Raw genomic sequence first — 24,001 nt, forward strand, 5'->3', positions numbered from 1 at the left:
AAAAAAACTGCCACTGCATGTATGGCTGGGCCCCTCCATTCTGTGAGGAGGTGGGGTATGGAGGGAGCATTGACAGTGGGCCTCCAGGACCCCTAAAGAGGGAGGTGCCCGCCTCACTTCAGGTTGTGTCCACTATGTTAATGCGCTTGATTTTCTTAATTATCTCAGTGATTGTTGTGCTTTTCAGGAAAATCATAGGAAGCTTATAAATCCAAAGAGAAAGAAACACCACCAATTAACACTGGAGCAGAACAATTCAAGGCCAAAATGATCAAGAAACCAAAAAAGCAATCAGGCAATCCACTGTCACTCTATTACACAGGGTCATAAATTGGACAAGCTTCTCATTTATCCAAACACTTCTTCTTCCTTCTTCCTTCAATTTAGTTTACCTAATGTTCTTTGAGGTTTTGATCAGTAAATAAAAGGTATTCTTGGTTTGGAAACAAATCAGTGCATTTTGCTTTCCTGCTTCACTTTCCCTTGGTTTGTGATCAAGTTTTGGATATCCTTAAAAGAATGCCCTAACAGCTTTTCGAACACAGAATGCTGTGCGTTTCATAGAATTACAGTGGATTTCAGAGTAGAGTCCTGTCTCTCAGTTCCCAGCAAACAAAACCATTGTCTGCCTTTCCCTCTGCGTCCCTCATGAAATCCTCTGTGTCTCTGCCCCGTGCTGAACCATAAATGGTAACTACCACATTTTATATATAGAATGTGATAGTTTGCAAGGGGTGTGTGTCCCTCAGTTAAGTATCTCCTGCTGTTATAGTCACTGTATGGTTCACTGTATCTCCGTAGAAGTGTGGTCTCTGACTCAGTGTTTGGGTTGACCTCAGCTGGGTTGAGGACTCTAATCTACCGTAACTCCTGCATTGCACCACAGTCTACAAATGATGACAAGGTCTGGCAGTGTCCTGAGGACAAGGCTCTTAACAGAATTCTGTGCTTTGGGTTTCTGCTTGCAGGGGCAAGTCTTTTGTGAATGTGTGCTGGGGGACATCTGGCCCCAGGCTTGCCACACCCCTAAGGAGAGCAGAGGGGAGTGAGGGATACCTTCCATCCCAAGTACACCCAGGTCTGCCTCCAAGTGTTCTCCCCCACCCTTTTGCCTGGGAGGAGAGGAGGACTGAGTGGCCCCTTCAGAGGAGTCGGTGGCCACTTCTTGCTCAGCGAGGGTCTCGTCACCCCAGACCTGTGTGAGCCCAAGTGTTTTGGTCTTGTTCTGGGCTGAGTCCTCCTGCTGTTCCCTCACCTTCCCCAGGCAGCACTGCAGGTCCACTGTACCCCACCCCAATCTCCTCTTTTCTTAGCCACATAGTTCTTCTAACTAAAGAAGGTGTGGGAGGCTCACGATAAAGAGTGGTCCCCTTGGACTATCTGGGGACTCTTATCACTCAGAGGAGTAACACCGAAATAACCCCATCTTTGTGGTGATCATAATTTTAACATTTTTCAAGCTTGGCCATCATCAGAAAATGTCCTAAAAAACAAGGACATGTGCTTATAGCCTCAATACTGATAATAGATTTGTCACTTCTCTTTTCTGCTCCCCTCCACTAAATTTCACGTTTATTGCTCAGAAGCAGAAATATTTAGATGCAGGCATACCTTGTTTTATTGAGCTTTGCAGTTATGTTTTTTTTTTGTTTGTTTGTTTTTTACAGATTGGATGTAAAACCCTGCCTCGAGCTAATCTATTGGTGCAATTTTTCCAACAGCTATTGCTCACTTCATGTCTCTGCCACATTTTGGTAATTCTTGCAATATTTCAAACTTTTAAATTACTATTATATTTGTTATGGTTATCTGTGATCAGTGATCTTTGATGTTACTATTGTAATCGTTTTGTGGCACCACAAACTGTACCCGTATAAGACAGTGAACTTAGTAAATACTGTGTATGTCTGGCTACTCCACAGACCCACTGTTTCCCCATCTCTCTCCCTCTCCTCAGGGTTCCTTATTCCCTGAGACATAACAATATTGAAATTAGGCCAATTAATAACCCTACAATGACCTCTAAATATTCAAGTGAAAGGAAGAGTCACACATCTCTCACTTTATATCAAAAGCTAGAAGTGATTAAGTTTAGTGAGGAAGGCATGTCGAAAGTTGAGACAGGCTGAAAGCTGGGCCTCCTGCACCAAACAATTAGTCAAATTATGAATGCAAAGGAAAAGTTCTTAAAGAAAATTAAAATTGCATCTCCAGTGGACACATAAATGATAAGATAGAGAAGCTACCTTATCGTGGATATGGAGAAAATTTTAGTAATTTGGGTAGAAGATCAAACCAGTCACAACATTTCCCTAAGTCAAAGCCTAATCCAGAGCAAGGCCCTAATCTCTTCAATTCTCCAAAGGCTGAGAGACGTGAGGAAGCTGCAGAAGAAAAGTTTGAAGCTAGCAGAGGTTGGTTCATGAAGTTTAAGGAAAGAAGCTGTCTTCATAACATTAAAGTGCAAGGTGAAGCAACAAGTACTGATGTAGAAGCTGCAGCAAGTTATCCAGAAGATCTAGCTAAGATAGGTAATAAAGGTGGCTACACCAAACGACAGATTTTCAATGTAGACAAAACAGCCTTCTGTTGGAAGAATATGCCACCTAGGACTTTCATAGCTACAGAGGAGAAGTCAATGCCTGCCTTCAAAGCTTCAACAGACAGGCTGAATTTTGTTAGGGGTTAATGTAGCTGGTGACTTTAAGTTGAAGCTAATACTCATTTACCATTCGAAAAGTCCTAGGGCCCTTAAGAATTATATTAAATCTATACTGCCTCTCCTCTATAAATGAAACAACAAAGCCTGGATGACAGCATATCTCTTTACAGTGTGGTTTACTGAATATTTAAGCCCGCTGTTGAAAACTACTGCTCAGAAAAAAAGATTCCTTTCCAAATATTGCTGCTTATTGACAATGCACCTGGTCACCCAAGAGCTTTGCTGGAGATGTACAATGAGATAGATGATGTTTTCATGCCTGTTAACACAAAATCCATTCTGTAGCCCATTGAGCACAGGGGACTCTGCTCAATATTATGTAACAACCTAAATGGGAAAAGAATTTGAAAAAGAATAGATACATGTATACATATAACTGAATCACTTTGCGGTACACCTGAAACTAACACAGCATTGTTAATCAGCTATACTCCAACATAAAATAAAAAGTTAAAAAAGAAGTAATTTTAACATTCAAGTCTTATTACTTAAGAAATGCATTTCATAAGGCTATAGCTGCCATATATATGGATCTGGGCAAAGTAAGTTGAAAATCTTCTGGAAAGGATTCACCATTCTAGATGCCATTTAAGAACATTTGTGATCCATGGGAAGAGGTCAAAATATCAATATTAACAGAAGTTTGAAAGAAGTTGATTCCAACCTTTATGGATGACTTTGAGAAGTTCAAGACTTCAGTGAAGGAAGTAACTGCCTATGTGGTAAAATAGCACGAGAACTAGAATTAGAAGTGGAGCCTGAAGATGTGACTGAATTGTTGCAATTTCATGATAAAACTTAAATGGATGAGGAGTTGCTTCTTATGGATGAGCAAAGAAAGTAGTTTCTTAACATGGAATCTACTCTTGGAGATGATGCCATGAAGATTATTGAAATGACAACAGAAGATTCAGAATATTACATAGTCGACAAAGCAGTGGCAGAGTTTAAGACAATTGATTCCAATTTTGAAAGAAGATTTACTGTGGGTAAGATACTATCAAGCAGCATTACATGCTACAGAGAAATGATTGATGAAAGGAAGAGTCAATCAGTGTGGCAAAATTCATTCTTTCTTACTTTAAGAAATTGCCACAGCAGCCCCAGCCTTCAGCAGCCACTACCCTGATCAGTCAACTGCCATCAGCATTGAGGCAAGACCCTCCGCCAGCAAAAAGATTATGACTCGCTAAATGCTCAGATGCCGGTTAGCATTTTTTAGCAATAAAGTATTTTCTAATTAGGTTTGTACATAATAGACATAATGCTATTGCATACTTAATAGTGTAGTGTAAACATCACTTTTATATTCACTGGGAAACAAAAAAATTCATGTGACTTGCTTTATTGTAATATTTACTTTATTGCGGTGGTCTGGAACCGAACCCACAATATCTCCAAGGTGTGCCGTATATGTTTTATGCTTCCATCCTACTAATAAATGCTCTTAGGGTCTTTTCACTCCAGTTTGCTTATCAAGGTAATGTTTTTGAAGACAACCCCCTTAAAAATGAATTATAGTACTTGCTATTATTACAATCTTTTCACACCTCTACATATGCGTATTATTCAGAAAATACAGAAAATGGAAGCTAACATATATTGTGTATCTTCTATGTGTCAAGCACTGTCCTAGTGATTTTAATATATTGAGTTTGGTCCAGCAAGCACATTTTGAGCACCACCCAAGTGCCAAGTGCCCAAGATAGAGATTAAGTCACATCCCTGTTCTTGAGAGTGGCATGTGGCCCACGAACAAATAATTTCCACACAATGAGGGAAATGCTATTACAAAGGAGGGGCTGGTTTAGGGCAGGGTTCACGGATGAGATAAAGCCTGGGATGAATGCACTGAAGGATGAAGAAGAGAGCTAATCATGTACAGACTTTTCAATTTAAAATTCTGTGACATAGCTTCCATTGTTCTTCTTAAGCAAATCACCTGAGGCTTTGTAGCTGGCAGAGCTTGTCACAAATATAGAGAATAGATTGCCCAGGAAATGTAGAGAAGGGGAGATTCCTCTATACCACCTGTCTCCTGCATTGGGGATGAGTGGGTGGCCATAAACTCTATTGTCGTCAAGATAAGTGTTTCTCCAGTCTGGCTGTAAAAGATAATGAACACCTCCTCGGTGACTCATTTCTCTCTCTCACACTGATAGGATTTGTTCCAGTATCGTGGGATATTACAGGGCTTGCTTGCAACAGTACTCATGGTCAATATCTCCGTCAAATATAATACGACAATGTCCAAGGCTGTAAAAATTTGCACCCTTGGGGGGCAAGGAGGAACTCTTCAATAGTTTCTTAAAATAATGAGGGGTTTAGGCTGTTTTCTCAGGATTTAGGACTGGAAAACATTTCAAGACTCTCCTTCTCATTATATAATCACTTCAGATTTTTCCACATCCCTCTATCAGACTTTATTTTTCACATTCTCTTAAAGCACCTTTTTAAAAAATCTCTTTCTCTGATTATTCCGTTAGGTACTCCCCACTCCCCTGCCCCTGCCTGACTGAGGTTCTTTTTCCATGCCAGTCTAACAGTACTAAAATGTTTAGCTGTGAAAAAGTAATTGACTTTTTTTTTTGAATTTCCAAATTTTATTTTATTTATTTTTTTACACATCAGGTTCTTATTAGTTATGAATTTTAAACATATTAGTGTATATATGTCAGTCCCAATCTCCCAAATCATCACACCACCACTTCCCCTGCCACTTTCCCCCTTTGGTGTCCATACATTTGTCCTCTACATCTGTGTCTCTATTTCTGCCCTGCCAACTGGTTCATCTGTACCATTTTTGTAGGTTACATGTATATGCGTTAATATACGATACTTGTTTTTCTCTTTCTGGCTTACTTCACTCTGTACAACAGTCTATAGATCCATTCATGTCTATACAAATGACCCAATTTCATTCCTTTTTATGGCTGAGTAATATTCCTTTATATATATGTACCACATCTTCTTTATCCATTCATCTGTCAATGGGCATTTAGGTTGCTTCCATGACCTGGCTATTGTAAATAGTGCTGCAATGAACATTAGGGTGCATGTGTTTTTTTGAATTATGGTTTTCTCTGGGTATACGCCCAGTAGTGGGATTGCTGGGTCATATGGTAATTCTACTTTTAGTTTTTTAAGGAACCTCCATATTGTTCTCCATAGTGGTTGTATCAATTTACATTCCCACCAACAGTGCAAGAGGGTTCCCTTTTCTGCATTTGTTGTTTGTAGATTTTCTAATGATGCCCATTCTAACTGGTGTGAGGTGATAGCTCATTGTAATTTTGATTTGCATTTCTCTAATAATTAGTGATGTTGAGCAGCTTTTCATGGGCTTCTTGGCCATCTGCATGCCTACTTTGGTGAAATGTCTATTTAGGTCTTCTGACCATTTTTGGATCAGGTTGTTTGTTTTTAAAATATTGAACAGCATGAGCTATTTATATATTTTGGAGATTAATCCTTTGTCTGTTGATTTGTTTGCAAATATTTTCTCCCATTCTGAGGGTTGTCTTTTTGTCTTGTTTATGGTTTCCCTTGCTGTGCAAAAGTTTTAAATTTCATTAGGTCCCATTTGTTTATTTTTGTTTTTATTTCCATTACTCAAGGAGCTAGATCAAAAAAAATCTTGCTGTGATTTATGTCAAAGAGTGTTCTTCTGGGCTTCCCTGGTGGCGCAGTGGTTGAGAGTCCGCCTGCCGATGCAGGGGACACAGGTTCGTGCCCCAGTCCGGGAAGATCCCACATGCCGCGGAGCGGCTGGGCCTGTGAGCCATGGCCGCTGAGCCTGTGCTCCACAACGGGAGAGGCCACAACAGTGAGAGGCCTGCGTACCTCAAAAAAAAAAAAAAAAAAAGAGTGTTCTTCCTATGTTTTCCTCTAAGAGTTTTATAGTGTCCAGTCTTACATTTAGGTCTCTAATACATGTTGACTTTATTTTTGTGTACGGTGTTAGGGAGTGTTCTAATTTCATTCTTTTACATGTAGCTGTCCAGTTTTCCCAGCACCACTTATTGAACAGGCTGTCTTTTCTCCATTGTATATTCTTGTCTCCTTTATCAAAGACAAGGTGACCATATGTGCGTGGGTTTATCTCTGGGCTTTCTATCCTGTTCCATTGATCTATCTTTCTGTTTTTGTGCCAGTACCATACTGTCTTGGTTACCGTAGCTTTGTAGTATAGTCTGAAGGCTGGGCGCCTGATTCCTCCAGCTCCGTTTCTCTTTCTCAAGATTGCTTTGGCTATTCAGGGTCTTTTGTGTCTCCATACAAATTTTAAGATTTTTTTGTATAGTTCCACAAAAAATGCCATTGGTAATTTGATAGGGATTGCACTGAATCTGTAGATTGCTTTGGGTTGTATAGTCATTTTCAAAATGTTGATTCCTCCAATCCAAGAACATGTAAATCTCTCCATCTGTTTGTATCATCTTTAATTTCTTTCATCAGTGTCTTATAGTTTTCTGCATACAGGTCTTCTGTCTCCCTAGGTAGGTTTATTCCTAGGTATTTTATTCTTTTTGTTGCAGTGGTAAGTGGGAGTGTTTCCTTAATTTCTCTTTCGGATTTTTCAACATTAGTGTATAGGAATGCAGGAGATTTCTGTGCATTAATTTTATATCCTGCTACTTTACCAAATTCATTGATTAGCTCTAATAGTTTTCTGGTGGCATCTTTAGGATTCTCTATGTATACTCTCATGTCATCTGCAAACAGTGACAGTTTTACTTCTACTTTTCCATTTTGTATTCCTTTTATTTCTTTTTCTTCTCTGATTGCCATGGCTAGGAATTTCAAAATTATGCTGAATAATAGTGACAAGAGTGGACATCCTTGTCTTGTTCCCGATCTTAGAGGAAATGTTTTCAGTTTTTCACCATTGAGAATGATGTTTGCTGTGGGTTTGTCATATATGGCCTTTATTATGTTGAGGTGGTTTCCCTCTATGCCCACTTTCTGGAGAGTTTTTATGGTAAATGGGTGTTGAATTTTGTCAGAAGCTTTTTCTGCATCTATTGAGATGATCATATGGTTTTTATTCAATTTGTTAATATGGTGTATCACATTGATTGATTTGCATATATTGAAGAATCCTTGCATCCCTGGGATAAATCTCACTTGATTATGGTATATGATCCTTTTAGTGTGTTGTTGGATTCTGTTTTGTAGTATTTTGTTGAGGATTTTTGCATCTATATTCATCAGTGATATTGGTCTGTAATTTTCTTTTTTTGTAGTATCTTTGTCTGGTTTTGGTATCAGGGTGATGGTGGCCTCATAGAATGAGTTTGGGAGTTTTCCTTCCTCTGAAATTTTTTGGAAGAGTCTGAGAAGGATGGGTGTTAGCTCTTCTCTAAATGTTTGATAGAATTTACCTGTGAAGCCGTCTGGTCCTGGACTTTTGTTTGTTGGAAGATTTTTAATCACAGTTTCAATTTCACTACTTGTGATTGGTCTGTTCATATTTTCTGTTTCTTCCTGGTTCAGTCTTGGAAGGTTATACCTTTCTAAGAATTTGTCCATTTCTTCCAGGTTGTCCATTTTATTGGTATAGAGTTGCTTGTAGTAGTCTCTTAGGATGCTTTGTATTTCTGTGGTGTCTGTTGTAACTTCTCCTACATGAATTCATTCTCCTAAATGAATATCTAATGAATTAGAAATTCATTTCTAATTTTATTGATTTGAGTCCTCTCCCCCTTTTTCTTGATGAGTCTGGCTAATGGTTTATCAATTTTGTTTATCTTCTCAATGAACAAGCTTTTAGTTTTATTGACCTTTGCTATTGTTTTCTTTGTTTCTATTTCATTTATTACAGTCTGATCTTTATAATTTCTTTCCTTCTACTAACTTTGGGTTTTGTTTGTTCTTCTTCCTCTAGTTCCATTAGGTGTAAAGTTAGATTGTTTATTTAAGATTTTTCTTGTTTCTTGAGGTAGGCTTGTATTGCTATAAACTTCCCTCTTAGAACTGTTTTTGCTGCATCCCATAGGTTTTGTATCATCGTGTTTTTGTTGTAATTTGTCTCTAGGTATTTTTTGACTTCCTCTTTGATTTCTTCAGTGATCTCTTGGTTATTTAGTAACGTATTGTTTAGCCTCCATGTGTTTGTGTTTTTTACATTTTTTTCCCTGTAATTGATTTCTAATCTCATAGTGTTGTGGTCAGAAAATGTGCTTGATATGATTTCAATTTTCTTAAATTTACTGAGGCTTGATTTGTGACCGAAGATGTGATCTATCCTGGAGAGTGTTATGTGTGCACTTGAGAAGGAAGTGTAATCTGCTGTTTTTGGATGGAATGTCCTATGAATATTAACCAAATCTAGCTGGTCTATTGTGTCATTTAAAGCTTGTCTTTCCTTATTAATTTTCTGTTTGGATGATCTGTCCATTGGTGTAAGTGAGGTGTTAAAGTCCCCCACTATTATTGTGTTACTGTCAATTTCCTCTTTTAGAGCTGTTAGCAGTTGCCTTATGTATTGAGGTGCTCCAATGTTGGGTGCATATATATTTATAATTGTTATATCTTCTTCTTGGATTGATCCCTTGGTCATTATGTAGTTTCCTTCCTTGTCTCTTGTAATGTTCTTTATTTTAATGTCTACTTTATCTGGTATAAGTATTGCTATTCCAGCTTTCTTTTGATTTCCATTTGCATAGAATATCTCTTTCCATCCCCTCACTTTCGGTCTGTATGTGTCCCTAGGTCTGAAGTGGGTCTCTTGTAGACAGCATATATATGGGTCTTGTTTTTGTATCCATTCAGTGAGCCTGCGTATTTTGGTTGGAGCATTTAATCCATTCACGTTTAAGGTAATTATTGATATGTATGTTCCTATTACCATTTTCTTAATTGTTAGGGGTATGTATTTGTAGGTCCTTTTCTTCTCTTGTGTAGTAGAGCTGGTGTGGTGGTGCTGAATTCTCTTAGCTTTTGCTTGTCTGTAAAGCTTTTGATTTCTCCATCAGTCTGAATGAGATCCTTGCCAGGTAGAGTAATCTTGGTTATAGGTTCTTCCCTTTCATCACTTTAAATATATCGTGCCACTCCCTTCTGGCTTGTAGAGTTTCCACTGAGAAATCAGTTGCTAACCTTATGGGGGTTCCCTTGTATGGAATTTCCCATTTTTCCCCTATTGCTTTCAATACTTTTTCTTTAGTTTTTGCCTGTTTGATTACTATGTGTCTCAGTGTGTTTCTCCTTGGGTTCATCCTGCCTGGGACTCTCTGTGCTTCCTGGACTTGGGTGGCTATTTCCTTTCCCATGTTAGGGAAGTTTTTGACTATAATCTCTTCAAATATTTTCTCAGGTCCTTCCTCTCTCTCTTCTCCTTCTGGAACCCCTATAATGTGAATATTGTTGTGTTTAATGCTGTTCCAGAAGTCTCTTAGGCTGTCTTCATTTCTTTCCATTCTTTTTTCTTTATTCTGTCCCATGGCAGTGAATTCTACCATTCTGTCTTCCAGGTCACTTATCCATTCCTCTTTTTTTTTTAATTTTAGAATTTTATTTATTGTTTTATACAGCAGGTTCTTATTAGGTATCCATTTTATACATATTAGTGTATACATGTCAATCTCAATCTCCCAATTCATCACACCACCACCACCCCACCCCTGTCACTTTCTCCCCTTGGTGTCCATACATTTTTCCTCTATATCTGTGTCTCCATTCTTATGCCTCAGTTATTCTGCTATTGATTCCTTCTAGTGTATTTTTCATTTCAGTTATTGTATTGTTCATCTCTGTTTGTTTGTTCTTTAATTCCTCTAGGTGTTTGTTCTTTAATTCTTCTAGGTTTTTGTTAAACATTTCTTGCATATTCTCGATCTTTGCCTTCATTCTTTTTCTGAGGTCCTGGATCATCCTCACTAACATTATTCTGAATTCTTTTTCTGGAAGGTTGCCTATCTCTGCTTCATTTAGTTGTTTTTTCTGGGGTTTTATCTTGTTCCTTCATCTGGTACATAGCCCTCTGTCTTTTCATCTTGTCTATCTTCTGTGAATGTGGTTTTTGTTCCCCAGGCTGCAAGACTGTAGTTCTTCTTGCTTCTGCTGTCTGCCCTCTCACAAAGTAACTGACTTTTTCAATAAACTTCCAGTAGGCACCAAGGGTAAAGTATGAAACTCTTTATTAGTTAAAATGGGTAGTAGGTGAGTTCCTGTCATCCTAAAGCTGGAGACAAATTTTGCTTGACCTCAAATGATGAAGCAGTGAAAAGCTCTACTATTCAACTCAAAATGGAGTTCATTGGTCATTTGAAGAAGAAGACAAAGGATCACTGCCATCCAAGGTTCAATCAGGGAAACTGGAGTCAGAAAACATCCTGCAGATATGATGAAGATTTCTAACTCAAGTGTAACCTAGGTGTCAGCTTGGTGATCTAATTAAATTTGACTCAAATCCAAGTTCTATAGCTTTCCTCCAATACTTCTCACATTTCCTTCAAGTTCTCAGGACTTACTTCTACAAAGTTGCACTCTGTTTCTAAGCTCCCTCAAAAATAAGAACAAATTCTCTTTTGTTTCATATCAATCTGCTTCTGTAAGAAATCCACTCCCATCCTCTTGGTCTTTCCTATCCAGTGTGGTAGCCACTAACCACATGTAGCTGTTTAAATTTAAATTTAATTGACAAAATTAAATAAAATTAAAAATTCAACTCTTCATTTTCACTAGCCATATTCCAAGTGCTCAATGGCCATATGTGGTTGGTGGCTACTGCACTGATAGCACACTTTAGGACATATCAATCATCACAGAAAATCTTATGGGGCATTTGTACTAGTGTGTCATGAATTGATGTGTGCTTACTGAATATTTGTGGATATATGTCAAGAGGTCATATTTCTACTTTCCATCAGAAAATTCACTTTGATCTAAACATTTTTAACCACATTTCTCTTTTCAGCAATGTACCATCCATCTATAGAGATATATCTGTGTGCATGTTTCCACTTGAAGGAGTTTCTTAGGAAGCAAAGTAGAATCATCACATAGATGACAATAAGATGCTTTCAAGTGGGTTTAGAGCATGAATTTTTCCAAGAGAAGAAGTAAAACATTTCTCCCTGAGAAAGTGGTGAATGTCAAAAAAACAACAAAAAACAAGCAACAAAAAAAAGTTAAGTGAAGCTTTTGTCTGGGAAAAAGAAAGATATGAGTGAGCTTGTTTGTTCTCTAGAAGAAAACATCTAAGAAGAAAAGGGGCAGGTTTGGAAGCAACTACTCTTTCTTAGGTCGCTGGTCAGATTAGCACTAAAACCTCCTCAGCATAAGGTTATAGAGATGAGGTAGGCATAATCCCAGACCTGAAGTAGCTAAAAGATTTATTATGAATGAGGCAGAAAACAGAATTTAAATACAGGTATGTGCTCTTCAATAAGTGGTGCTGGGAAAACTGGGCAGCTACATGTAAAAGAATGAAATTAGAACACTCCCTAACACCATACACAAAAATAAACTCAGAGTGGATTAAAGACCTAAATGTAAGGTCAGACACTATAAAATTCTTAGAGGAAAACATAGGCAGAACACTCTATGACATAAATCACAGCAAGATCCTTTATGACCCACCTCTTAGAGAAATGGAAATAAAAACAAAAATAAACAAATGGGACCTAATGAAACTTCAAAGCTTTTGCACAGCAAAGGAAACCATAAACAAGACAAAAAGACAACCCTTAGAATGGGAGAAAATACTTGCAAATGAAGCAACTGACAAAGGATTAATCTCCAAAATATACAAGCAGTTCATGCAGCTCAATATCAAAAAACCAAACAACCCAATCCAAAAATGGGCAGAAGACCTAAATAGACATTTCTCCAAAGAAGATATACAGACTGCCAACAAACACATGAAAGGATGCTTAACATCACTAATCATTAGAGAAATGCAAATCAAAACTACAATAAGGTATCACCTCACACCAGTCAGAATGGCCATCACCAAGAAATCTACAAACAATAAATTCTGGAGAGGGTGTGGAGAAAAGGGAACCATCTTGCACTGTTGGTGGGAATGTAACTTGATACAGCCACTATGGAGAACAGTATAGAGGTTACTTAAAAAACTAAAAATAGAACTACCATACGACCCAGCAATCCCACCACTGGGCATATACCCAGAGGAAACCATAATTCAAAAAGAGTCATGTACCACAATGTTCATTGCAGCTCTATTTATAACAGCCAGGACATGGAAGCAAGCTGAGTGTCCACCGACAGATGAATGGATAAAGAAGATGTGGCACATATATACAATGGAATATTACTCAGCCATAAAAAGAAACAAAATTTAGTTATTTGTAGTGAGGTGGATGGACCTAGAGTCTGTCATACAGAGTGAAGTAAGTCAGAAAGAGAAAAACAAATACTGTATGCTAACACATATATACGGAATCTTAAAAAAAAAATGGTTCTGAAGAACCTAGTGGCAGGACAGGAATAAAGACACAGACGTAGACAGTGGACTTGAGGACACGGGGAGGGGGAAAAGTAAGCTGGGACGAAGTGAGAGAGTGGCATGGACATATATACACTACCAAATGTAAAATCGATAGCTAGTGGGAAGCAGCTGCATAGCACAGGGAGATCAGCTCGGTGCTTTGTGACCACCTAGAGGGGTGGGATAGGGAGGGTGGGAGGGAGACGCAAGCAGGAGGACATATAGTGATATATGTATATGTATAGCTGATTCACTTTGTTATAAAGCAGAAACACAGCATTGTAAAGCAATTATACTCCAATAAAGATGTTTAAAAAAAAGATAAATACGTAGTATGAATAAACTGCTTATCATAGTGCCTGACAGCAAGAAAGCACTTTGTACATGGAAGCTGGTGATAGTGGTAGCAGAAGTACCAACAGTGGCATTGTTACTGACCAGGGTTCTTGGCTTCCTTAATCAATAGAAGTTCATCAGAGGCCAGACAAGAAATTCAGGCAAGGCTTTATTAGGGGCCCTGCTGCAGCAGGGGGAGCAGAGAACAAACAGCAGTTTCCCTTGCTTGCTTGCTCCCTGAGTGGGGGCGAGCTTGTTCCTTATATGGGGTGAGGGTAGGGGTGTGTCCAGGGGTTGGGCTAGAGGGGTGGCTTAGGTGTTTTGCTCACCCCTTAGGTGGTGTTGTGTACAGGGGCCATGTGCAGTACCCTGCTTTTGCTCCTGACATCCTGCTTTTGCTCCAGGCTCTTCAAAAGTGGCAGTTGGGTTTTTTGGTCTCTTTGTATCTTTTGTCCATAATTTGCACCAGCTGAGCATGCACGCAGTTATGTTTGTCCCATACAGCAGTTTTGTATTTTGTTGCTTGAGGAGAGGTGTGTCCAGGTGCAAGCATTGCAGCACCACAGCAAAGGGTCCCAGATCCCAGCCTGTCTCAGCATAAAGGCGTTCTTTTTATTTAACATCAAATGATGTTTGTATTTCTGAAGGTAGTAGAAGATGAGGTATTTAAGCACATGAGTGTCTATGTTGTTTGTTCCTAGTACATTTGATGTACCACTTTGTTACCAAACCCAGGTTTGGTTGCTTCTTGCACAGGAGCCAATAATTCGAGAGGCAAGCGTCAGTAGAAAGGAAAGGTGCTTTAACCAGAAAAGCCAGTAATCTAGGGAGAAGGTGGACTTGTGTCCAGAGACCAACTCTGAAGATTCTGCTCAGCCATGACAGTTTTTAAAGGAGGAAAATGAGGAAGAATCTCAATGAATCGTCGACACAGGAAGTTGGATTCTGCATCATTCCCCATTGCTTGCAGACTGGCTGACTCTTCAGATGTTACCTTGCCTGCGTGGTCAGACTGCAGGATTGCTAAGGGGACTGTTGAGAATAGAGAGCTTGTCATTTTTTAACTGCTTCCTTACTTCTTACTTCTTTTTATCTAGGAAAAGAATCAGCAAGTTAGACAAGACACGGTGTGCATTCAAGAGAGCATAAGTCAGGAGTTAGGTTAAATTGCCTAGTGAGCTCATTCCTCTAATTAAGTTCTTTTAAGGTTAAGGGGGAACAGAAATGGGCAAACAGGAAAGGGGCAAAAGAGCTGTTTTCACCTTGAAACCTTGCCTGCTGTGCCTCAGCTGGGTTAGTCAATGTCCACCATTCACAGGTACAAAGCATAGCACAAGCAAAGGATCTATGTCAATGATGAGCGTCGTGTTCCAAGATGGAGCTGAGGCTTCTGCACCAGAAGCTGCGTCTCAATAGGGCCATAAGACCAGGTTGTGAGCGCTTTTCAATGTCAAACTGGGCGGAGAGCTTATCTGAGAGCAACAGGAAGCCCCTGGAGATTTATAGGCAAGGAATGAAGTAGAACAGAAGAGTGGGGCAAGCAAGTGACAACAGTGTCATCTCAGTAGGGAGAGAGGAAATGCTATGTGACCACAAAAATGTCTGTGAACATGCACTGGGGGTGGAAAGACCCCTGTACCCACCAAGAGCATTGGAGTGCAGTCACACTGGCACAAAGTCCAAATTTCCTAGCTTGGCATCCCCTTCATCATCTGGGCCCTCTGTGTTTCCAGACATCTCCGCTTCTTCAGAAACCTCAGTTTCAGTGATGTGGCCCATTCACCAACCCACTAGCCAGAGGAGCTTGTGCCTTTCTTGATCATAGCTTCTCTGGCTTCTGGGCCCTGAATGTCTCCTTCTCTTCTACAGTGCTTGCTTGCCAGATGCCCTACAGTTAAGGCAAACGTAAGTGCTTGCTCTTGCTGCCACCATTCCTCTGCTCATCCGCCCCCTTCGCCTAAAATGTCCCCCTCCCCTTGCTACTGACTTTCAGCCCCCCATTCTCAAGTTCCAGCCAAGTTGCCATCTAACCTGTCCTGCGTCCCCCTAGCCAAAACACCACTCCCTCCTTGTAATACCTAAAACTACCAATTTATGCCCCTCATCCACTCTTGTGAGGTCTTGAATTATAGCTGTTTGATCTTGCTACCAGTGTGGGAATTCTGCTAGTTGCTGAGGATGTCTGTTCCAATTATGTATTCCATAACCGGGAAGATTACCGCAGGATGGGCTTGGGGACCCACTGGGTCCACTGTGAAGTAGTCCTGAGCTAAAACACCATTGATCACCCGACCTCCATAAACCCCTACCCTGACTGGCAGACCACAGTGATGTTTGGGGTCTCCTGGAATTAGTGTCAGTTCAGAGCCAGTGTCCAGTAATCCTCAAAGAGCTGATTACCTCCTTTCCCCCAATGCACAGTTACTCTGGCAAAAGCCCACAGTCCTCTCTGGAGAAGGCTACGAGAGAGATTAACAGTATAAAGATAGCCTTCCCTCCGTTCAAGGGGAGCCAGGTCTTAAACTGGCTCAAGTGTGGGAATTGCTTCTTTTTGCCATCATAACTTGTAATTGCCCTTTGCTTGTGTGCAGCCATCATCCTGGGACATAGCTGTGCTACTGGGTGGTTTTACTACAAGTCCTGTTGCTATAGGGATACTTCCAGAAGCTGAAGAACTGGTCTGATGCTGAGGTAAGAAATCTGGCCCTTGCTTGGAGAGGCTTCTCTAAAGCAAGGGGCCACCCAAAGCTCCAGGTATCATTCAACTCAGAGCCAAGGGTCCTTCCTTGGCATCCTGAGAAGTAACCTGGCTGGTGAAATGGAGAGTAGAGGGTTATGTGCTCAACCCCTTTAATTGTGTAAGCATTGGTGGAGCATGTGCTACAGGCCCAGACCCTGGATGGGCTGCAAAGACATGAGGATGAGCAAGGAACAGCCTGCCCTCAAGGAGTTCACTGTCAGGGAGAAAGACAGAAATACATAAATCCAAGGACGATGAGATGAGGAAATTACAGAAAGCACAACTGGATTGCCATACAAGATTTACCAGCAAGAGAGCCGTGTGTAGACAGCCTCAGAGCCACCTGACGGAGAGCGAAGCATTCCAGACAAATGCAAGGCCTCACTCTCTCCGTAACCCAACAAATGTACTGGTTTTATTTCACTGAGGCTTTTCTAAGACATACCCACATAGCCAGTCGGAATAAGTTACCTCAGAGTGTTGGGAGTCGTGCTGCTGTGTCTCTGAATTGTGGTTGTTAAACTGAAGTGACTGACCGGGGAGCTGTGTGGGGAAAAGGGGTGTGATCTGGGCCCAGAATGGCCTCAGAATCCCTGTAAATCAATAACTCAGAATGAGAAAGCACCTATCATGTGATAGCTACTGAGGATGCAAAGATATTTCCTGGCCTTAAAAAGTGCAGAACTGGGCTTCCCTGGTGGCGCAGTGGTTGAGAATCTGCTTGCCAATGCAGGGGACACAGGTTCGAGCCCTGGTCTGGGAAGATCCCACATGCCATGGAGCAACTAGGCCCGTGAGCCACAACTACTGAGCCTGCGCATCTGGAGCTTGTGCTCCGTAACAAGAGAGGCTGCGACAGTGAGAGGCCCGCGCACCGCGATGAGGAGTGGCCCCCGCTCGCCGCAACTGGAGAAAGCCCTCGCACAGAAACAAAGACACAACACAGCCAAAAATAACTAAATAAAATAAGTAAATAAATAAAATTAAATTAAAAAGTGCAGAACTGATGCAAGATTGTGACATTTAAACAAAAAATTGCAATGCAGTATGAGCATAAGCGACTTTCCCAAGATTACACTGAGAATAACCAGCAGAGCAAACCCAGGGAAGTTGGCCCCAATGCAATGCTTTCCTAAGCAGGTGTGAATGATAGCAAAAAATAAAAAAAGAGCCAAACACAGAAAGGGCCTCCCGGATTCCGTCCACTGAAAGAAGAAAAAGCTCATGGACAGCGGTGGACTTCTCCTCAGTTCTTGGGAAGCAACTTGGAGAAATCCTGGACAGAGGTTTGTACTGCCTGTCCCTGGAGAGTCCAACACTAATTCTACCAAAACAAAGAGGAAGACATCTGGGGGGCTTTGGAATAACACAGACCTGAGTTTAAATCACGCTCTGCCACACATTAGTTGCAGCTATACCTCGCTTTACCAGTTTTCTTCTGTAAAATGGGAATAACACTTTTATCCCATGGGGTTGTCGGGAGGATTCATGAAAAGAACTTGCAAAAAGCCTGTGGCACACGGTGGATGCTCAATTCAGGTTTTCAAGGCAAAAACGATCCACATGATTGATACCAAGCCTTAGCAGAGTTAACCACTCCTGAACCAGAGTGCAGAGAAGGTGCCAGGAAGGACCAGAGAAATTGACACCACGGCTGCTGTGCTCCTTGGTTCCTAGCTGGCATCTTAGTTCACAAGACTCCTGGAGGTGATGGAGGTGACAGTTAAAAGATCAGGAAGACCTGATCTTGAACCGAAGAGGCAGCGCTCTTAGTTCTAACTGTGTGAACTGACAGGAAAGGGAAACATCATTTAAACAGAAGGAGCCTGTTGCCTCTTCTGTCCCAGGAATCTTTTGTAACTGGTACACTCACTACACGGTGACTGGTAATCCAGCTTCTGTGCGTCACAAATTTAAAAGTCAAATGAAATTACGGGTATATGGATGGACCTAGAGTCTGTCATACAGAGTGAAGTAAGTCAGAAGGAGAAAAACAAATACCGTATGCTAACACATATATATGGAATCTTAAAAAAAAAAAAAAAGAAAGGTTCTGAAGAACCTAGGGGCAGGACAGGAAGAAAGATGCAGACATAGAGAGTGGACTTGAGGACACAGGGAGGGGGAAGGGTAAGCTGGGACGAAGTGAGAAAGTGGCATTGATATATATACATTACCAAGTGTAAAATAGATAGCTAGTAGGAAGCAGCCGCATAGCACAGGGAGATCAGGTCAGTGCTTTGTGACCACCTAGAGGCCTGGGATAGGGAGGGTGGGAGGGAGACTCAAGAGGGAGGAGATATGGTGATATATGTATACATACAGCTGATTCACTTTGTTATACAGCAGAAACTAACACAACACTGTAAAGCAATTATACTCCAATAAAGATGTTAAAAATAAAATTAAAATTAAAAAAAGAAATTATGGGTATAAAAACATTCTGGTATTATCAACTGGTTGGTAAATTATCATTAAGCAGTCACCACATCTAATCCTGAGCAAGTTCAAAGGCAAACATGAGAGTAGCGACCACAGCCAAAACCTGTTTTTATTAAATTAATTTGTTTTATTATGTAGGCAGATCCTGTAACACAACCCCAAAAGAGCATAAAGTATATATCTCTGTCTAGCTATAAAATGTGCATATATAAAATGATTTCTTTATTTGGGCAGTCAGTGTCTTGTTAGAGAACAGCACATTTTACAGTCAGTGGTTTCTTAGGTTTGTTGAAGTGCAGTATTATAATATAAAATTATAACAATTCTATCCTCCAAACAACTCCCTTGTGTAGCCCTAATTATCTCCTCCATTTACAGATAAGGAAGAGAGGTGAAGTGACCTGTCAAGGTCACATACACTAAAAACAGGCAAGACCAGGACCCCAGGCACTTCCACTGACCCTAAAGCTCATGCCCTTGCCTCAAGCTGGCTCCCCCTCTGAGGCCTGACACCTGTGACAGTTGTGTTTTCTCCCAAGGTGACAGGAAGTCTTCTGTGGGGCTTAGATCCCAAGGGGAGACAGGGGCTGTGTGTGCCCATGCTGCCTGGTGCTCTAGGGTTCTGAAGTGAGGGCCATGCTTTTCTTTTTTTTCTAATTTTTATTGAAATACAGTTGATTTACAATGTTGTGTTAGTTTCAGGTGTACAGCAAAGTGATTCAGTTATACATATATATATTCTTTTTTAGATTCTTTTATCTCATAAGTTATTACAAGATATTGAGCTCCCTGTGCTATACAGTAGGTCCTTGTTGGTTATCTATTTTACATATAGTAGTGTGTATATATTAATCCCAAGTTCCTAACTTATCCCTCCCCCACCCTTTCCCCTTTGGTAACCATAAGTATGTTTTCTAACTCTGTGAGTCTATCTCTGTTTTGTAAATAAGTTCATTTGTATAATTTTTTACATTCCACGTACAAGTGATATCATATGATACTTGTCTTTGTCTGACTTACTTCGGTTAGTATGATAATCTCTAGGTCCACCCATGTTGCTGCAAATGGTACTATTTCATTCTTTTTTACGGCTGAGTAATATTCCATTGTGTATACGTACCACATCTTCTTTATCCATTCCTCTGTCGATGGATATTTAGGTTGTGGGCTGTGCTTTTAAATTTCACATCTCCTCCTTGCCCTCAGCTCGAGTGTCAGTCGTATGGAAACGGAACCCACCTGGCATCTATCCTTTATTTAAAGGAAGCCAGCACCATAGCAACGTACATAGGTGGCTGTCAAAGAAACAAGCCCGTATGGATCTGCCTGCATGACCTGCAGAAGGTAACCTCAGACTTGGCCCACAAATGCCCCTTGGGAAAGCCAGATAGATAGCCCCTCTCTGGGAAACAGCCCCAGGCCTACTGACACACAACAGGTTTTCTTCAGTCACCTGCCTGCGATTGATAGAGGCCAAAGCTTCAAGGTTAGGGAGGAAACAATTTCCTCCACTTACAGACCTATCTAATTAAAGTTCTCCCACATCTTTGAATACAAAATCACCAGCTCTTCAGAGCCTTTAAAAAGAAGTTTGTGGGGCTTCCCTGGTGCCGCTAGTGGTTGAGAATCCGCCTGCCGATGCAGGGGATGTGGGTTCGTGCCCCGGGCCGGGAAGATCCCACATGCCACAGGGCGGCTGGGCCTGTGAGCCACGGCCACTGAGCCTGCGCGTCCGGAGCCTGTTGCTCGGCAACGGGAGAGGCCACAACAGTGAGAGACCCGCGTACTGCAAAAAAAAATAAAATAAATAAGTTTGTGTAACTATATACGGGTATATACAAATAAACACACACACACACAGACCCGTTATGAGACCAAGCTTAGTTAAACCCCTATTAGATCTTGAGTTAAAGTTGGAAACTTTCAGCTAAGCTTTTTGCTAGATGCTATCATGTTTTTTATGTTATCCTGAACTTTCTTCACTGGTCCCTCATTTTACCCGCCTCAATACCTCATAGTAAGAAATGACATGTGAGGTTGCTGAGGTCTCTATGTGGGATCTGCAGTTTACAGATTTTTTGTGGGGCTTCTATGTTAACCCCAAAAAACACAAAGAATACAAGGAGAAAAACCCCAGACTTTCTGTTTCTTGATAAACTTTGCCATAGATGTTACATATATTTTATACAACGAATTTTACATTTTTATATATTCACATTGCTATCAATCAGAGCTCTCTCATTCAGAGATAGGATAAATACTTACATCAATTTCTACCAGATTTTTTTTGTAATTTAATTTTTTTACCTTCATGACTGAGGCCAATAAACAGTCTAACAAATTGTGCAATGTCTCTAGTTATCAAAGAAATGCAAATTAGAATAACAATATAATTTGACATCAGATTATTAGACTTTTGCTTTGTCTTAATGAATAATATTTTTAAGGACAAGGAGAAATTTCCCAGTAAATGAGGATGTAAATTCCTACAACTGAACTGTTTTTGGAAAGCAGTTTGGCAATAAATATCAATAACCTCAAAATATTCATACCCTTTGGCCATTAATTCTACTTCTGGGATGCTAGCTTTAAAGAATAATTTTAAGTACAGAAACAGCTTTGCAAATAAAGTGGTTCATAGCAGTATTCTTAGCAATAATTGTAAATTGGAAACAATGTAAACATCAATCAATAAGAGAATTAGTAAGGTAAATTATGGTGCATTCTTACCATTAAAAAATGTTTGGAATGCAAGATGCTACACAATTGAATATATATTTTAAAGGCCACCACATTTTTCAGTCTATAAAAATATTGTGATAGACAAAAATGGTTGCACCAAAAGTAAATATAGTAAAATATTAGTAATGTTTTCCTCCTAGAGATTAAACGGAGTGACTTTCTTATTTTCCCGTCTTTACACATTTCTGTGCTTTCCCAGTTTTTACAATGAGAACCATGTTTTACATGGGTCTGGGCTGTGAGCAGGTGGGCAGGCTGATGTGTACATGTCTCCTGTCATTTGCAGGGGCAACAGTGGACGTGGCTCGATGGGGCCACGTATATTTACAGAACTATGTCTGGCAAGTCCGTGGGTGGGAACAAGTACTATGCTGAGATGAACGCCATGAACAGTAAGTTCTATTGCATCTCTTGCCAAATCGCAGCTCCTTCCCTTTCCCATTAAGAGCAAAGATGCATATTGACTCCTCTTTGCTCCATTTCACACCAGCAACTCTTTTTTCCTACAAGGCAACGGCCTTGTCACAGACATTTACCGACCATTTTACAATCTTTGCCATATCACCGTACCAGCGGTTCAGTTATCAATATATTCTTTAAATCCACTCACTTTTTTCTTTCTTTTCTTTTGATTTTTAATACCTCATTTTTAAATTGAAGTATAGTTGATTTACAATGCTGTGTTAATTACTCCTGTGCAGCAAAGTAATTACATTCACTTTTCTTCTTAAATATGTTTATCTTAAAATTCTGTTACATACCATGAGGGGGAAATATGTCACATTTGGGGAAAACCAGGCTACAGGGAGCAAATATATGTGACTCCTTTCTGGCTTCTTTATAGTTAGGGTTCCGCATGAGCCCTGGAAACCTCGCCTTTGCCTGGGTTATTTCCTCATTTGTTTCTCTGAGGATGCAGTGCCCGGAACCTCAGCTGCAGGCTGCACACAATCACTCCTCATTTCTCTTGCCTGCCTTCATTCTTTGCTTTTGTTTTGTTTTTTTTTAAGTCTTTGCTTTTTTAATGCTAATAAGCTAGGGTTTTCAGCCTTGGTACAAATGACATTTGGGGGTGGATAATGCTTTGTCTTGGGGCCTGTCCTCTGCATTGTAGGTTGAGCATACCCTAGTCACTAACCAGCAGATGCCAGTAGCATCCACACAGACACAGGTTGTTACAACAAAAAGTGTCTTCAGACTTTGCTAAATGTCCCCTAGGGGGACAAAATCACTCCTATTTGAGAACCACAGCTAATAAGTGATATGAAAAGAAAACAGAATGTCAAAGATCAAAAGCACACTTGATATGAAAGAGAACATCCCAGTGGGTTTAAAAAGTCATCATGCTGTCACTAAGACTCCCCCACTAGCCAGGGGGTGGGTCAGGGACACAGCCCGGACTAAGGACTCAGATACTGGGGCTCAGGTGGAAAGGGACGTGGAACAAGGTTTACTGTTGTCTAAGGAATAAAGCTTATACGCGCAAAAGAGTGTGAAAACTTTCTGATGGCAAAGGATGAATGATGGCCATGTGGAGACAAACTCTGAGGCAGAGCTCTAGGTAAACCCTCAGAGGTAAGTTGGTCATATCACAGACCAAGGAAGGACTTTCCACAGTCTTTCAGAGACTACAGCTGCTGCTGTTAAAGGAATAATTCATCTCAGATGGAAGGAACACACCAAGACCAATAGGTAGAAGCTACCAAAATGTGGATTTCTATCCAAACTAAGGAAAAAGATTTTGAACAATCAGCCCTGTCCAAAAACATAATGGGCTACCCCAGGAAGTAGTGAGAAACCCATCACTAGAGTGAACCAAGCAAAAGTGGACATTGTAGTTGTTGTTGCAGTGTTAAAAGTGTTAAAAGAGGCTCACAGCACATGAGAATCAACTGAGGAACATTTTAAAAATATGAATTCCAGGGATTGCTTCAGACCAACAACATGAGAATCTCTAGGGCTGGATGCCCGACCGAGCTTCAGGGAAGCAATGGACCAGATGCCTCCCAAAGTCCCTCCCATGATCCTAAGATTTCACTTGGACAAAGTTCTCAGACAAAAATCTTTCCCCTGTCAGTCTGTGTTTACATCAGCAAATTTCCCAACGACGAAGTTTCCTGTGTGGGACTCAGAAGCCAGACGTCCACCTGAGAATGCCAGGACATTGGACGCTACCCTTCCCTTTCTCCCAGCGCAGCTCTCCACTCTCAGAATACAGGCTCTCATGGCAGAAAAGTACAAGGAATGAAGCAAGGATTAGAAACTGGTGAAGGTAGAATGTAAAAGGACATTCCCTCAGCCTCGTCAATGTCACTTTATATTTGTATAACAGATTTAGCCTCACCAACTCAGTGGCTAAATTGTTTTTCTAAGATTCACAAGGTTTTTTTAGACCTCACACTCACATCCTGTGTGTGTGCCTGTCTGTGTGACTGGCCTTGTTCCTTTTTTCTATGTATTTAGAAAGACTCTGACCCTCTGGAAAATTGTATTTCATGGTGCCTCCTGACTTATCTACTGGTCCATCTTGAGATATTGAATAATGATAACTAGGGTTCTATAA

At 40.5% G+C, this 24,001-nt stretch overlaps 2 protein-coding genes across 2 annotated transcripts in view; both read left to right on the forward strand.

Moving 5' to 3' along the window:
- ADAM30 (ADAM metallopeptidase domain 30) overlaps window positions 1-16,244 on the forward strand; it is a 46,059-nt gene extending 29,815 nt beyond the window's left edge. Inside the window, 1 exon segment of the mRNA XM_089917003.1 lies at window positions 1-16,244. Within this exon segment, the coding sequence (XP_089773129.1) occupies window positions 1-209 (209 nt within the window). The 3' untranslated portion in view covers window positions 210-16,244.
- Window positions 3,576-24,001, forward strand: REG4 (regenerating family member 4). Its single transcript, XM_089908333.1, is given in 5 exon segments — window positions 3,576-3,711; window positions 16,106-16,164; window positions 16,167-16,205; window positions 19,903-20,040; window positions 21,725-24,001. Coding segments are annotated over 5 exon segments (531 nt in total). The 3' UTR covers window positions 21,884-24,001.

Source organism: Delphinapterus leucas, chromosome 1 (genome assembly GCF_059928025.1).
Source record: "Delphinapterus leucas isolate spDelLeu-1000000601 "Yukka" chromosome 1, BTC_Dleu_Yukka2, whole genome shotgun sequence".
Lineage (NCBI taxonomy): Eukaryota > Metazoa > Chordata > Mammalia > Artiodactyla > Monodontidae > Delphinapterus > Delphinapterus leucas.